At 37.5% G+C, this 17,036-nt stretch overlaps 1 protein-coding gene across 3 annotated transcripts in view; it reads right to left on the reverse strand.

Annotated features, from left to right (window-relative positions):
- The window catches only part of BMP2K (BMP2 inducible kinase), a 105,467-nt gene that overhangs the window by 26,214 nt on the left and 62,217 nt on the right, over positions 1–17,036 (reverse strand). For all 3 annotated transcript variants that reach the window (XM_083836052.1, XM_083836051.1, XM_083836050.1), the window contains exons 2-11: positions 15,116–15,234; positions 13,888–13,993; positions 12,325–12,467; positions 11,897–12,018; positions 10,767–10,848; positions 9,956–10,088; positions 7,363–7,466; positions 4,287–4,366; positions 2,526–2,686; positions 313–491 (exon numbers count right to left, since the gene is read on the reverse strand). In XM_083836052.1, the coding sequence (XP_083692178.1) occupies positions 313–491; positions 2,526–2,686; positions 4,287–4,366; positions 7,363–7,466; positions 9,956–10,088; positions 10,767–10,848; positions 11,897–12,018; positions 12,325–12,467; positions 13,888–13,993; positions 15,116–15,234 (1,229 nt within the window). The remainder of the gene's footprint in view (positions 1–312; positions 492–2,525; positions 2,687–4,286; positions 4,367–7,362; positions 7,467–9,955; positions 10,089–10,766; positions 10,849–11,896; positions 12,019–12,324; positions 12,468–13,887; positions 13,994–15,115; positions 15,235–17,036) is intronic.

The raw sequence follows: 17,036 nt of genomic DNA on the forward strand, positions 1-17,036 counted from the left end.
GCATACATGAAACCTTAATTTGGGCCACACAGCGTTGATTCAAAGCAAGCAGGGTTTCTGGGCGAAGCAACAAAAGTGAGACAGCACAAAGAACTCAACTTTCCAGGATAAGCATTACAATGCCTATGCAAAAGACAAATGCGCAAAGGTAAAAAAAAGAAGGGGCAGGAGCTACAGTCCCTCTCTTTAACCTAGCAGAAAGAAGCCAGGTCACAACAGCAGAGGTATTTAACTAGAGCACAATTAAAATGCTACTAACAGACAATAACATGCTGCTCTTTTAGCAAGATTTGTAACAGATTTGACTTGTACCTGCTGAATGTAAGCCTCCTGAATTGAAGGGTGCTGCTGCTGGTGATGTAAATGGTGCAACTGCTGTAGTCTCCAGTCCCCCTGCTGCAGCTGCTGGAGAACTCTGTTCTGCTGCGGATGATGCTGAGTGGTCCCTTGGGACAGCAAGATCTCTTGCCCATTTCCAGGTCTTGGGGTTCCTGTAATATTACCACTATTAACATACTGATTTCTGAAATTTAACTAGAGAGTTGCCATGGCAGTTGATCTCTTCATTAACATTTTAAGGTGAAACGTAGTTCCCTTCCTAGTTTGACCAGCGGTACAGTTTGTATATTAAGCAATTTGGTTTTTATCTTCTAATAACTCAAACCACACTTATCTCTTCTGACTCAAAACTGAGACATACCTTTACACTCTATGTTCTTAAGACAATTTGATAAATTCATTCTTGAGAGAATGCAATAAAGCCTTCTGCATTTTACATACCTAAAAGCAAACTACACAAAATACCTGAACATCAGCTTCATACAGTAGCTGTTTAAATACGGACTGGTGCCCCTTAAAACTTTTTTTTTTTTTTTTACTAGCTGTTGGGTCACATTTCGTATTACTTAAACAGATCACTGTATGAGGTTCACAATTAAATTATTTTTGCTGCCTTTTAATTAAGCAGTTACTAACACAAATCAATTCATCTTGCATGCTTTATCTTCTGAAGTGCACAGTAATCATCTGATACTTGTCATATCAGGAAAAGCTTTCTAAGTTGTATGTTATTTGGATCCTACCTAGTGGAAGTTGCTTACACCTGGGATACCAACATTCCCAGTGGCCTTTTGATTGGAAGCTTTCCCAGCACCATCCCTGACGCTACTCTTCCATCAATCCCATCTCAGCTTGATAAGGCTAAATCAACAACAGGGCAATATCTCGTCTTTGGAGGAGCAGCACTGACAAGTAGTGGACTGCCAGCAACGTATAACTGATTCACTTACGTCCTGGTATTCACTGGGATAGAGTTAGCTTTCTTCCCGGTAGCTTGTATGGTGCTGTGTTTTGGACTTAGGATGAGAATAATGCTGACCACACAGCGATGTTTTTAGCTGTTACAGAGCAGTGCTTACACTAAGCAAAGGACTTTTCAGCTTCTCATACCGCCCTGCCAGTGAGGAGGCTGGGGATGCAGCAGGAGCTGTGAGGGCACAGAACCAGGACAGCTGACCCAAACTGGCCAAGGGGATATTCCATATCATGTGGTATTGAGCTGAACAATAAAATTGGAGGGGCTGCTGCTTGTGGGGTGTCTGGGCACCAGTGGTAAGCAATTGCGCTGTGCATCACTTGCTTTGTATATTCTTTTATCATTAAGATTACTATTATTATTTTCCTTTCCTGTCCTATTAAACTGTTTTTATCTCAACCCACGAGTTTTTAACCCTCTTCTCCCCATCCCAGTGCAGAGGGGGGAGGAGCAAAAGGCCGTGTGGTAGTTAGCCGCCTGCCAGGATAAACCACAACTTAGCAGTCAAAACGTGTACTTCATGCAAAAACACGTAAGATCACAGAGTGCAATTAGGGAAGTACTCAAAATTAAATTAAAACTATTTCAGTGATTAGTACAGCCCTAACTCTCTTTGAATGAGGTAAAGATCCTCAGAAAGGATTTATTGAAAATGCCACATGATTTTATCTCAATTACAGCTCTGTTGCCTCCCTGTTGCACCAACAGTACAATGTGAAATGCTCTGGTCAATCATTAGAAGAGTCAAGTTTTTACATGATGCCAGCCTACCAATATCAGCACCATTTTATTACTATCTCGTAACTTACTCAGGCACAGGAAATGCAATTTTCCTAAGAGAATTAAAGCTGTATCTGATTACCAAAGAGTTCACTGCTTGCACTGAACTACTTGGTAGTCAAAACTGAGCATGAACTTCTATCCCAAAGTCCGCAGCGGGAAAGTTAGTCTAAATAAAATCAGTGTTATATACATTGGAAAAAAAAATACCTTGACTTAACTATTTGCATTTAGTTTTTGTGGCACCTACTCAAACTTACCACTTGAACATTTAGAGTCATCCACAAGGGATGAAGATTTGTGGTGGTCTTTTTTGACAAAAAAAATGAAGTGAAATTAAGTTTCAAAGGTTATCCTTACTAGTTTAAGGAGGGAAACAAATTCAAGTCTTCATTTGTTTCAGTCAGTCCTTAAAACTTGAGTAAGATACCTTTTTGCCCACGATTACCAAATGCACCAGGAACTTGTACTTTGACTGGAGTTGCTGAGCTCTGGATCGTCAGAACACTGGAAGTGGCAGTGCTTGAATTGGCCTTTGGTCTCTGTCGCGGTGCAATTGAGGTTTCTGTTGGTCCAACAGTATCTGTTATTCTGAAACAAGATTTCCACAGAAGAAACTTCATTAAAATGATTGCTTCTTCTTCAAATTAGATACCTTTCTCTTTATAGTTCAATTGCATCTCAATCATGTGGTACTGTACTTATGAACTGCATTTAAACAGCTTAAAATTTGTTTTTACAATTCCTCTCACCACCCACTGCAGCCATAGAAGATAGCACTGCTGCACAACACCTTAAGAAGGAGCCATGCAACAGGATTATTCCCAAGGAGACCAAAGCACTTGATTAAATTTATCTGTGCAAGCTTTCCTTAGTTCACAGTAGTAATTAAAAATTATCTGCAAAGCTCGAGGCAGCAATCCTGTGACTAGAGATATGATTACTGTTTATATATACAGGAAATAAGATTAAGAAAAATCTTATCTGTTAAGTCAATTCATTTCTACTTTCAAAAGAGATTTAACCTCTAGTAGTTGTTTCACTCAAACTTCTCTAAATATTTGTGTCTACCCTGCAGTACTTCAGACCTGTATAATATTCCCCCAGGGTAAAGAAGATGCTCAAAAAAGGATTTTGGAGTTTAATCTCACTGTCAGGTTACAGTATAAGCATTTCTTAAAATTATCCAACTGCTTAAAAATACTAATTCACCAGCTGAGCTCCAGTATCTAACACCTCATATTAGTTCCTACCATATTATATTGAGACATCTATCTGCCTTAACCTTCTGTAACTTAAGCCATCAGAAACACATGACTTAGGAAGAACTATGAGTTTCCCTGCTAGCATCTAGCAGTCAGAGTTAAAAACATTATGCCATCAGTATTCTATGCTGGCCCACCACTGCATGTTACCAACTGACAGTAGAGCCAGCAAAAGCAATCATTACCTTAAAACAACACACGCATCTACACAGCTCAAAACATGGCTTAAACGAGCCCATTCGTTTGCTTCTCATTCATGATACGCTAATGAAGTTGCTGATAATTATAGCTGGACATCTACGTAATTAAGCCACACATTTGTAGGTTCAGAACTTGAAAAACTTCATTAACAAGGAATAAAAGCGTAAGGAATTCCTACAGTTTTAGTATTAAGCACACAGCATATACCACTGCAGAATTAAAAAGCATGAATAAACACTCAATGTTTTGTTTCTGTTTTTACTTAAAAGTACAAACAAGGCAATGTTTTGGTATAGAAATCTGAATTTTTGTATACAAGTCCACTTTCCTTCAAACAATGAATGAGATGATTGTACATTTAAATAACACTCCACACAACAGTTTAATTGTACCATATTATTCTCACCCCCCACTGAAATCTATTTCAAAATTCACTCATGACAGTAGAATAAAATTAAGCAAATAAGGAACAGACTGCTAGTACTTACCTATACCATCACAAAATAGGATCTCAGTTTCTCTCAGCAGATTCTCAAAACCATCAAAAACAAAGGAATGGAATCCGCAAAGAGATCTGAAGCACTTATAAACACAGTTTATCTATTCTAAAGAACTACTCAGATCATTTTTATTAGGAAGCACATGAAAACAAGTTTCAGACAAATGTGCAGCTTAACAACATTAACAAATAAAGTAAACAAAGTAAAGCCACGTCATCTGCTCACCTTGCTTTTATTTGGCTTTTTCTAGCAGCTGCCTCACTAGCTGTCATGGGTTCAGGAAGAGTTGAAGGGACAGGAGAATTCTTGGGAAAAATAAATTTTAATAAATTAAAAAACCGAAATCCTGAAAGAAAAAAATCATTACAAATTGAAGAGGAATACTTGGTTTCAAGTTTTTCATGCTACAAGGTTTTATGCAGAACTCAGTCACATGGCTGTAAATTGAAAGAGATTTTGCTTAACACTATTTCTATGTCCCGTTATCTGTTACAAAAGTAAAAAATGGAGATATTACTAGTCTGACTTACTATTATATCAACTACTTCAGTTCACTTATACCTTACCGGCTACCAACAATGAGGTAAAACATTTTCTCCAAATGTTTTCTTGTAACTGCACAAAATAAAGATGAATTTTATCCTTGAGTTTAAAAATTAAAGCAAAGCCTAAACACAGACTAAATCAACAGTAGGTTTTTTTAGCCCATATAGCTCTTCCACTGCAATGCAAAACCCACACAGCACCTAAGTTTCTATGGTCCTTGAACTAATACCCTTTCACAAATCACAGCCTAATCACATATAAATTCATTCTGCTTTCTGATACTAGCCCACTTCTCTAGACAGAGACAAAAATACTGCGAATAATTATAAACCAGTGCACTTCTTTCATACTGTGTTTGAATCACACTGAAAAACATTCCTCCACCAATGCAATCTGGAAATGCAATCCCACCTCAGTAACAGCAGGCACACAGCAAGATCCTGGGCCCAACAATAACGATAAACTTGTCTTCAATGTCCTACCTTCCCCTACCTCTGCCAAGTGTGCAAAGCCAAGCTTGCCTTTTCCACCTGTGCAAGGTCAAAATTTCCTTTTTCCTAAGTCCCAAATGCTCAATGACAATAGTGGCAGATAAAGGCACTACAAATCCACATAGTCACCATCCTCCCTGCTAGTTTACCAGAGCACCAACAATTTGGTTGATCCTGCTGGCATTTCTGACACCACAGCTTATGGACATCAGAAAATGAAGGACCACATCCTGCAGCTTTCCACCAGTGAAGTTACAGCCAGTATGCAACTGCAAGTCATTTCTCCTCTCTGGCCTTCAAGTATCTGTTTCAAAATCCTCATCTGTCCAGAAAGGGACTAAATATACCCAGTCAGGAACCGGGATCTTCCCAACAGCTGGTCTCCACCAGTATATTTGAGCCAACTTCAACACTCCTCTTGCCGTTTGCAGAACTAACTACCTTTCTTCAGAATATCCTTTCGCAGTTCTCATCTGCCACTTCAAAGCTTAAAGAACCTCTCAATTTAATTTCTGAATTAATTACTTTTCACCAAAGCTGCATTTAACCAAGGAAAACGGCTATTTTGGGGAAGGGAGACAGAAAATATGAAATTATACAAGTGTAATCTTCACATACAGTAAGGAAAGCAAATCTAACTCTGGTCACAAACATTATAACCAAGAGTTATCGATTTTACAATACTACTTCTGAAGACTACCTCAGGTACCAGAATTAGTCAAGAAAGAAATTGGCAAAAGAGAAGCCCACCTCTGACTTCCCCCTGAAAAAAGAGGCTGCTGTCACAGACAGCATACTGGACTCACCCCACTTCTGCTCTAACCTACAGTGGTGATTCTTACATTCTCATGAACTTTGACGGCTAAGATTAGGGATGTCCAGGTGCACATTTTTGTGCTTCTTCTCTTTTTGAGACAGCAGTGTGCTGTGCTCCTTCTTTATTTGAGACAGCAGTGGGTGCCAGAGAGGCGAGCACTACCAGAGGAAATCAGTAGCAAGAGAAAACAGGGTGTAAACTCCTACTTTTACTGCTGTCAGAGTAGAGAAGTGTCTGAGCGTTGGAGGGAAACACACAAACCAGCTTCACTTGGTAAAAATACACCAAGCACTTTTACATGTCTGTGACAAGGCAAAAGGCCAAGGAAGGAAGTAATTGCTTCCCAACAGGAAAAAGAATCCAAGAAACTGACATATGAGTCACTTGAATAAGTTGAAACTGCTCTTACAACATGTAACATAGTAAATTCTCAAGTGTATGTTACATCAAGATAAAGCTATCCACTTGCTTTTATCTCAGTACAAAAGAGAAACTATAAGTATTGCACCACCTAACTGCACTCTGCAACAACCTTATGTAAAACCATTCATAACACTTGAAATTTAGCCTTTGCCTACAAACAGCAATGACTCCACGGTTTTCTGATTCATTTTTTTTTAATTTTAAAAAACAATCGAAAAATGCAAAGCCTATGCTAAGTTTCCGAAAAGCAACACACATTACTGAACACCTTCTTCTACAGGACCAAAGATCAGTGGTTTTAGATTTCAAAGGCATCTCAGTTAAATTCATTCACCTGCCTCTGAAGACAGAGTTTACTGTAATTGACATGTGCTTCAAAATTAATTTTTCCTAACATCCTAATGCCTATCTTGGGAGTCTCTTTATAACATAGAACATTATGTGTCCTCCAATTCTATGACACAGTAGCTTAGTCCATCAATTAGATCATCTTTGAGAGAAGGTTCAGAGTTTCAAACAGAGCTCAACCTCTCATGCAAATCAAGGTCAGGAAAGCAGGCAAACCAAGGCACTATTCTGTTTTACTTTCAGTTCACTGTAGCCCTTCCAATTAATATTACGGTTAAGGCTGATTAAAAAGAATGAAGGGATTATCCAGAACAAACCCAAATGCTCTTGACACAACAAAGATTTTCTACTGTCAATAAGTTCTACAGCGTACTTGATATTAATTGTATTAAACATAAAACTTGTACAAGTTCAAAGCACAAGTCAGGTACTGGTGCAGTATCAATGCAATTCATGGAGCTATGCCCTCAAAATTCCCAAGTATTTTGTTTAGAGATATAACATTACATGTACACAGTATCAACGGGAAACATATTTTGCTCCATGTTTTAAATTTAGGAACAAGGTTAATAAGAAACTGAAATCTTCTTTCTCAGCTGATTTGCTAGTTTTTTCCCAGTGCTATAGAAGACCTTCGAAATCCTTTAAAACCACAAAAAAATCAAAGACTACTTACATTAATGTTGGACACTGGACAATCCTTTTTGGCAAGTTTAAAGGCAAAGTAAGATACTTGAAAGATATCAGGTCTCTGTTCTTGATCTGGTTCAAGCATATATCCTGTAAAATTGGTAAGACCAAATTGTCATTGTTTGACAGCAAACAGCCTACTGAGTTAGTTTACTACCAGCAAGAACAAAGTAATTCAGCTATTCTACCAACTAAGCTTTCCCCCAAAGGAATCATTATGCTCTTGTTTCAATGCTTATTGTCTGGTAAAATATAGTTTTGGGGGTCAAATATTATTGATATAGATGCAAGCTGTTTGGTATTTTGACTATCAGCTGTGGAAAAGATAGCTCAGACATACTAACTTGAAACTAGCAACAGAAAAACATGAATAATACTAGAATTTTCTAGCGTTAATGCAAAACTCAGTGAAGCTTACAGGAGACTGACAGGTACGTCTCTGTCTACATCAGGCTAAGGTTCTACATCATCTTTTGTTTGGTAGGTTTACTAGGCTACGTACACTGAAATATTGAAAAAATCTAGTTGCATAGACAAAAGGACTTGTTCCTCACAAGACACTGGATTTCTCATGTAACTCCCAAATACTATTTTCCCTTATCAGAACATCTGACATCTGCCAAACAAATAAAAGTTAGTTTATTTTGTTTACAAAAGGATGCTGAGTAGGTAATCAGGAAATCTTGGCTAAATGACTGAGAAGCCTACCTAAGCAGTGAAATTTTTTTTTTCTAGGCAAGCAAATCCTCTAGAAGATATTCAGCTGTGAAGATAATTAAGAACCTAAGAAAGTTTAAGTTACTATTTCTGATGAGGAAATAGAAGCTACATTTCCAAAACTGTTCAGTAGTATAACCAACTGTAAAAAAGGTTTTGTATAAGATGAAGTAACCACTTTCTGTAATAATATAATTGTAGGCAGATCTTATGGTTTTATTCAAAGCCATTATCTCATGACCAAAATAGTTCACAACAAATTCTATTTTTAATTGGGTTTTTATAACATAAAGTTGATTTGAATTAACTGTGACAGCACCATGACGTGGCAACAGAGCAGTCTGAGAGGTGACTCCTGCCACTTGATTCTGAAGTGCTGGGCTTATAAGGTAGACAATGTTCAGCTCGTCGCTGTTCTTTTTTTCCACTTGTAAAAAAACTAAAATGAAGTCAGAAGTCCCTGAAATACTTTTTATGATCAGCTGCAGTTTTCTGTAGCTTCCATTCCAAAAGGACAGAAGGGAAGTTTACGTTACGAAATTCTTCCCCACCCACATATACTTCATGCCAGGAACTAATGCTTATCTTTGCACAACAGTTAACTGAAACCTTATAAATCACAGATCATGCTTGTAAGGAGACACACTTCCAACCTGTATTCTTCTTAAGGTAACACTGTCTAACACAGAGAAAGCTATTTAATCACTTGAAAATTAGCTCATTTTGTCAGTATTTGCAGAAGGCTTGGTACCTGCTATTTCTCACTAATGAATACAACCTCAAAAGCACATTCTGAATTTGCTATTTCTTTTTATTTAAGAGCATAAATTGTGTGTTCTACACATTGAAGACAGATTTTAAGAGCACCTATTCCAATGGCCTGAATTTTTCACATTGTGCCAGACATACTCTTTCAAGTTAATCTGTTCAAAGTTGAGACACACAACTGAAAATACTCACTATTGCTGTAATTTTTCGACCCAATATCCCTATATTCAGGTAATAGACAAACCACTAGAACTTGTTATTCCCCAAAATTTTCCTCCATACCTCTCCATGCTTTCAAACCTTTGCCAAAGTTCTTGTCCAGCCCTCTGGGTTGCACACAAACTTGATCAGATTTGTATTCAGTTACAAACCATAAAACTACTATAAAAATCTCTCCAGTGCAATTTGTTTCTGTACATATATGTACCTACACACAGTTTGCACTACAAATTCATCTAGCTATTCCAATTTTCTTTTTTGGATAGAAAATACTATTCATCTGACATCCCATAGATAAAATGTACAGAAGAGCAAAAAGAGACCATGAATAAATCAAGAGCTACTCTTTTCATTACCTTTCTGTGTTTGTGGTTTAAAACCACCCTTGACAAAAAATACATGCCTCCCAAAGAGACCAGAAAGCTTTTCTGAGTTGACATATACCATTTATTTGGCAGATCTCTGAAGTGCTTTCTTCTGTTATTTAAACTCTCAAGTAACCAACTCATCCATTCAATGCCTAAAACACAGTAGGTGATTGGAGAACCTTCTCAGGAGAAAGACTTGTTTGTACTTGATTGACTAGGTTCTCTTTGGTGCATTTTCTAAGAAGTTTGCTCCAGGTTTGCTAAGCTCCTTGTAGGCCAGCTTCTCAATTCTGTACCTGGTGGCACAGCCCTGTTACGTGAAGGGGTGCCTCATTTCAAGGGCAAGAGTTGCAAGACAGACGGTAGCCAAGAGCAACCCCCACAACTCACTCAAGAACCCAGCCAGTCTGCCCCATATATTCAAGTCCCTCATCTACACCAGTAGCATCTTCCATGTTTTATTTGATTTACAGGGCAAAAGAATTGTTGTGCTGCCCAGATACTTACTTATCAAACAGTGTATACCATGAGTGTATCTGGAATTGTCCGGAATGGTAAAACTTCCATCACAAATAGCAACTTGACTTTCTCCAAAGGGAAGTGAAAAGAAACAAAGTTTATACAGCAAGCAGCCAAGTGCCTGTAAAAACAAATACAGGCACCAAAAAAGGATGAGAGTAAGCCATTTACACAACAAAGAAGCACCAACAAGAAACTAATTGCATCCTAGCTACAGCTGATGCTTACACAGTTATGTAGTAGCTGCATTATGAAACACTGTTGATGTGACAAGCTGATATATAAAGCTGCTCTAAAAAGGCTTTCTTTCCCACTGACTTGTATGTTAGACAAGAAGCTACCAAAACTAGAACCTACCCCAAGAGCTACATTCACATTCCTGTATCACCCAGAGATACCACTGGTGTTTCTGCTGAATTTACTCTTTATTTACTTCACTGTAATGGCTCTTAAGCACATCACCTAATAAAAACACATTTCCTTGTCATGCTGTCAACAGGTTTCCACATGAAATCACTGGCAACTATCAAGCAGCAAAATGAGCCAACAAAAAAAGGGCGGGGGGGGTCTTAACCACTTCCTATATCCCCAATCTAAATGATCATCACACATTGCATTAATTTTAATTCCAGAAAACTTAAACACCAAAAAGATACCTCTATTCTATTCTACGTGATATAGTTGCATTATAGATTTCACTTAAAGTAATTAGTTTTTCAGCTTTTCAATGTCACTTTTAACCATTACACCCCTTAATTAGTTACATATTTCATAATAACTGATTTTATTTTTTGCTTACCCAGATATCTGCCTTGGTAGTAATTGGTTTCCCTCCGTAAAGATTGATCATTTCAGGAGCTCTGTACGACAGTGTTGTATACCTAGCAGCACATAAATGAAAGAGGACGCAGATGAAAAGCATGCCAAACCGAAGTGCCTTTTCTAGCATCTCTTTTCTAGTAACTGACCATGCACACAATGTTCACACACACATTTCCAGTAGACACCCAAAATTATCCTAAGCAATGCAAATCATTTATTTCATTTATAGCATCACAAAGATTTACAATAGCAATACAATATTTATTATTATGGATGATAATTTGAAGTCAGATGAAATTTGGTTTTCGTATTTAGCTCCCCAGTACATGTGCTATGGTAACCAACAGTCATGCTGCTGTAATACTGCAATAACCAGTCATGTGAAAGGCTGAGCCCCACAAGAGTACTCCCCATCTCCTATTGAAACATACAGTATGTACGCTTTGAACAACTACCACCTCAAAATAATTACAAAACCAGCAAAGTACTTTGCATAGATGAAAAAAGAACACATGTATCACTTAATAACTTGAGAACACGTAACCTGTGTTTATTCCTCTGCAGCAGTTAGCCTGAAGGGACAAAACTGAACTAATGCATGTTTTCAAGAGTACTCCTGCAACAGAGTTAAAATATTTTTCTGACCAGTCTTAGGAAAAAAGCCATGGAACAGCACTGCTTAAATAAGACTGCGTAAATCCCTTCTAATGCTTATGTACACTTTTTTTTCCCCCTCTCATGTTTTTACAGTTAGCTGTATTAAAATAGCAAAAATTTAAAATATCCTACTCCTAAAATGGCCAGCAGCACCGCATGTATTTTTCACTTATGTAAATTTCAAAATCACGTGCTTTTTTCAACAGTTTTATTCTATTTGAGTCTCAGTCTTGCAAAAAACATGTAGATAAGTAGAAAAAGCAACATTAGCAAATAGTTCCACTGTTTTACTATATCCACACGAACATTTCTTCAGCTCAAACCATTTAATTAATATTATTATGGTATGCGCACAATGCTCACAGATCTTTTCATCTGATACACAATGATGTATCCTGTTACCTCACAGCACAATCATTGCTTATAAAGGCCACTTAAAAGTGAACTTACTTTTTAATTTCTTCTTCAACCATATTAACACCATCTTTTTGAGGATTAAGAAATTTGTTGGTGGCACTGCCAAAATCACAGAGAACATAGTTTCCACTATCATTTAACAATATATTCTCCACCTTGAAAGGAAGTTGACACAGAAACAGCAACATTAGATTAAAATAATGCCTTTAATTTCCAACATAATTGTTACTATACATTCTTTTCCTCGTGCACAAACAAGAAAATTACCAGCAAACCAATCCATGAACTTAGCATCAAGCAGTAAGTGGACCTATCTTTCAGTTTCTCTGGTTCCAATTTTATCAGTAGTAAATCCTTCCCTAACTAGAAGTCAGTCTTAGTGAAATACTTCCTTCGTTCTCAATCCTTTTTGAGTGTATTGCCAATTTTTACCTAGACATTCCTATTTATTAAGTCCATACCTTTAGATCCCGGTGAACTATAGGGGTTTTGCACTGATGCAATCGAGCAACAGCTTCGCAGGTATCACAAAATATTCTCATTACTTCGGATTCAGTAAAGCCTGTCTGCAGGCGCTGATTCATCTGATTCACAACCTGCCCGGCTAAAGAAGCAACAAAGAAGTTTTTATTTTAATAATTCCTATCATGTACAGAAGAAAGAATTTTTCTTACATGCAAAAAGGCAACAAATAAGACGCAACACAGTTTCCCAGCGTCACTGCTCTTTTTTAAATTGCTTCCAAATTTTCACTCTTACATGGCCCTAGACAGAAAAATCTATGTCTCAAATAAAAAAAAACTGACTGACACTCTTCTAACAAATTGTTGCAGACAGAAGGAATCATCCATCACAAAGATGTTACCCCAAAAGTGCCTCTTGCATTTAGATCCACAGCCAACATGCTGTCAGCCAACTGAGTTCAAAGTAATTCATAATCTAGACAGCCTTCCTTTGTCTTACGGAGAGACTAAGGAAAAAAAGGGACCTGAATCCACCCTTAGAGAAAGACCTTACATAACCTCTTCAGAAATTTCTTTTTAAGATTGGCAATCATTATTTCCCTGTTTCTTGAGGTAATTTTACCAGATCATACCAGTCTCTTCCTATCACAATGCTCACTTAACACTAACAGATGAAGATCTACGGGGCATCGGAGAGTGTTCCTTCTACGCAAGGATGTTTTGAACAAGAAAAAACTAACAGTGCCCAGTCATCTGATGGTTTACATCCACATGGCTTCAAAACAATGCAAGCAGAATTCAAACCGAGAAGCAAAGTGTAGGAGTGAGTTTGAACAGAAACTTTACGTGGCAATAAGCTATCCCTAACACAAAGCTCTTCTCTAATTTCTCTAACAATTCTAGGTAAGGAAAGAGTGCCACTGATGCAGAGTCTGAAGAGAGCTCCCACAAACGGCAGAGAAATTCACCCACACAACTTCATGGCAGGTTTATTCCAACACACTTGTAAGGTTGGGAGAGGGGGGAGGTCTATAACAACCTGGTTTTACATATTGTTTCAAACAACTACATTACGAACAAATACGACACAGGACTATTATTTTCACAGTCACAATCACCAATACTATGCTCATCTAAAACAAGTCACATGTCAAGTAAAAGTAAAGAATCTTTAATATAGCGACCTGAAACACAAAATAGGTGGCAGAACAGTTGCCCAAAGTTTTCCAGTCTTTCCTATAAAACTATGTCCTAGCTACATGTTTAACCAAACAGTAGAACAGAACTATTTCAGTTTCTACTTACAGAAGTAATTTCCCTGCTTCTAATTTTACTTAACAACTAAGCTGTGTGAAACTGGCTTTTGCATTTTCTCAGTGTTCAGCAATTCAATGCCTAACTACTGACACAAACGAGCAATAACAACTAATGGATTCCAGTTTTGAGATATGGAGGCTATCCTTTTAAATTAAAGAAACGACACCACATCAAAATCCCGGGTGATCACAAACAAATGCTTCCCTTGCATTCCCTCTGAAAACCAGAAAAGCGGTCTCTTACCTCGACAGTACTCCATGAGAATGAGTACCTCCCAAACATTGTCACTTACACAGTTAACAGCACAATCCAAATAGCTGACAATGTTCTTGTGCCCAGATAACTCTTTCTGCAAAAGAAAATGCACATTACACTTGAGCGCAGAAAAGTGTTAGCAAATAGTACAAGCTCTCATTACAACCATTTATGATTTTCAAGTGAGCTCCTGCCCACCACGCACTACTCTTTATCAAGTAGCAGAAATAGAACAGAAGCCCACCACTGCCAGCAGTCAGTGACTGTTACGTATCAAATACAATGCAACTGTAATTCAATAAAGAGCATTTATGTGCTATTTGTTCAACACTGCCAACACAAATGCGTGTACTCAGAAACAACATTATCAAGTAGTAATATCTAGAGACTTGACATGTAGGAGGTATAGAAGAATCAGGCTAGCCATGCCCATCCTAAGGTAAATTCCCAATCTCAATACTCTAAACGAAGAATTGTCTACACTGAGGAACAGTCTTCTCAAGTTATTAAAAAACACAGCTGGAAGAAGTCACAAGTTACAGTCTGAAGAGCTACCAAGTTAAAACACAAACAACTGCAGATGTCCCCAAGGGGGGAAAAAAAAAAAAAAAACTTGAGTAATTTTACATAGGAATTAAGGAAATGTATATTTCATATCTGACAATACTAGTGTTGTCAATTTCTACTCATACAAAAACTTAGAGTTAACATAAAAAGACCTCTTATATTAGATAATTAAATAGATGCTTCTATGATGAGATATGTTTAAACTAGAAGTGTATGGAAATGGAGACAAATAGCTTTCGCAGTATCTGCCAAAAGGCACTAAAAGATTTTCTCTTGCCCTGTCTTTATAAACCCAAATGTGCCTGACAAAATCTTCTAGTTTCTCTTTATTGCCGGCCATCAGCTCAAAACCAATCGAAGCTGTGACCACACAAGTGAGTTCAAAGTTTTCAGCTACTGCCATATCAGTTACCTCCGCAATGGATGCCAACTGGAAAAACAACATGCTTGTGCATCCTGAAGATAACACTACTTGTGTGAGTAACCAGCGGTATCATTCAGGTCACAGAACTGTGGCCCACAGAGGGTTTGAGAATTTAAGTTAGCACTATAGACATGGCAGTTATTTGCATTTGTCATTAAAGACACGGTTGATGTATGTGTATTATAAATGAACACATTCTCAAGTTACAAATAATGCATTTCTTACCATAATTGTAATTTCTCTCTTGCATATGTTGAGGTCTGGCACATTATTAACATACATTCGTTTCAGTGCACAACGTATCCCACCATGGGTGCGTACCAGGAACACAGTTGAGAAGCCACCTGGAAAAAAGAATTACAAGCCAATGAAGCCAACCGATCTTTTATTATTCTTCTAAGGCAACATTCCTACATGCTAAAAATCAATGAGGAAGTATGTCGGTCAATGAGTGAGGAGTAACAAACACTAAAACGTTAAGATTTGAAAACTCCATCCATTTCACCTACATTAAGTATTCTTGACAAAAACATAAGCACCTTACAGTTCCGCTACAACATTAAGCAAAATATATTTTAAAAGCATTGTCATATTCAAATAAATTTAAAAGCCTAGCCTAAACTCTAGGTATTCAGGTATCAAACCTGAAGTATTTTCAGTCATCCAGAAACCTGAACAAAGTTAAGATACTCTCTGCTATCTTCAGTTTCTAAATCCTCTAGTGTTCGATAAAGGTTAATATTCATTCCATAAACGTACATTTATTCTCTATATTTTATAAGAAGTAAAAATAAGAATAAAGTCATTACAGATGTTCACTAAGTCATGCAACTCCTCAGCATAGACTGAAGACACTAAGATCCACCCTGAAATCACCGACAGTTCAAGCAGTCAACCCAAAAGTAGTCCTTTTTATTTAAATCCATGTTAAACAAGCAGCGAAGAGCTAAGCATGTTCCCACCACCAGTCTAGTCAGGAGCCTTCTCAGTCCAACAGCAGCACAAACCACAGGGCATTTATTTAAGCCCAGCTTCCCAGTATTAGGTTTTTCCTTCTCTTCATCAGTAGGGAAGAATCATGCAAACAATAATTATACACAGAAGCAAAGTGAAACAGCCTACACAGAAAGTACTTCCAAACATTCATGCAAGCCAAAGGGAAAAAAAATTAAAAAATAACACCACTCTGCTCTTTTATCTGTCTTCTGTTCATCTTAAGTACAGCACAAGGCCTCCAGCAAATTACATGAACATCACCTCAAGGTTTCTGCACGCGGCTTTCCCATAGATTTAAGCAATCTGCCTCACAGAAGAGCTCATGTCAATCTGTACTTTCCTTAATTGAGTGCTGTCTGATGGTAAGCCAACTATTACCATGAGAACTTTTAACTTGTGCAAAAACTAAGATATACACTCAGGACAGAAATACGCAAATTAAAGCGATTAACTACTCTGATAATCAGGTAGCCAATGGAAATGCATACGCTTCACGTTTCCTGATAGCATCTGAAAGCAGCATTTGTCAAGTATCAAGCCCATCATTTGATTCAGGCTTCGTGTGCTTGAGCAAATGTGCACATTAGAATTCATGACTGAAGAAGCTAAGTTTTATCAGGATGCTTTCTTCAAGATTATTTTTTTTTTAATTTAATTGCTCATTTAGCTAAGTGAGATGCTACGCTGTCAAAACAGAATTGCTGCCAATTTTAATACAGCAGTCTAAATTCTCCAATTTATTATGCTTAAGCTAAAGCTAGTTTACATAGTGTATTCCCAGAACATTAACAGGTGCCCTTAGGTTACTCGAGGTCTAAAGCTAAACTCCAGCTGGAGCTGAAGTGATCCTACAGAGTTCCCCTGCTACCAGCCTGGGGAATTGCACTAACCAACATGCACGCCATGGTTGTTGGAAAATTTTTATACTGTCCTCTCTCAAAAAAAGAAGACTTTAAGCACAAATACTTGAACAACAGTATAAAACGATACTCTGGTAAAGCACAAAATTCTAACCATTGGAAGACAAACATTTCTTATCTTTTTAACCAGTTTTATAGCCTTTTCTAAACCAGTTTTGTAAGCTTAAAAAAGCCTTAGACCATACTTTGAAGTAAGTGAAATTCTGGTGCAGTAGGAAATGCTACTATTA

The sequence above is a fragment of the Anser anser genome (genome assembly GCF_964211835.1).
Source record: "Anser anser genome assembly, chromosome: 4".
In the NCBI taxonomy this organism is placed as follows: Eukaryota; Metazoa; Chordata; class Aves; order Anseriformes; family Anatidae; genus Anser; species Anser anser.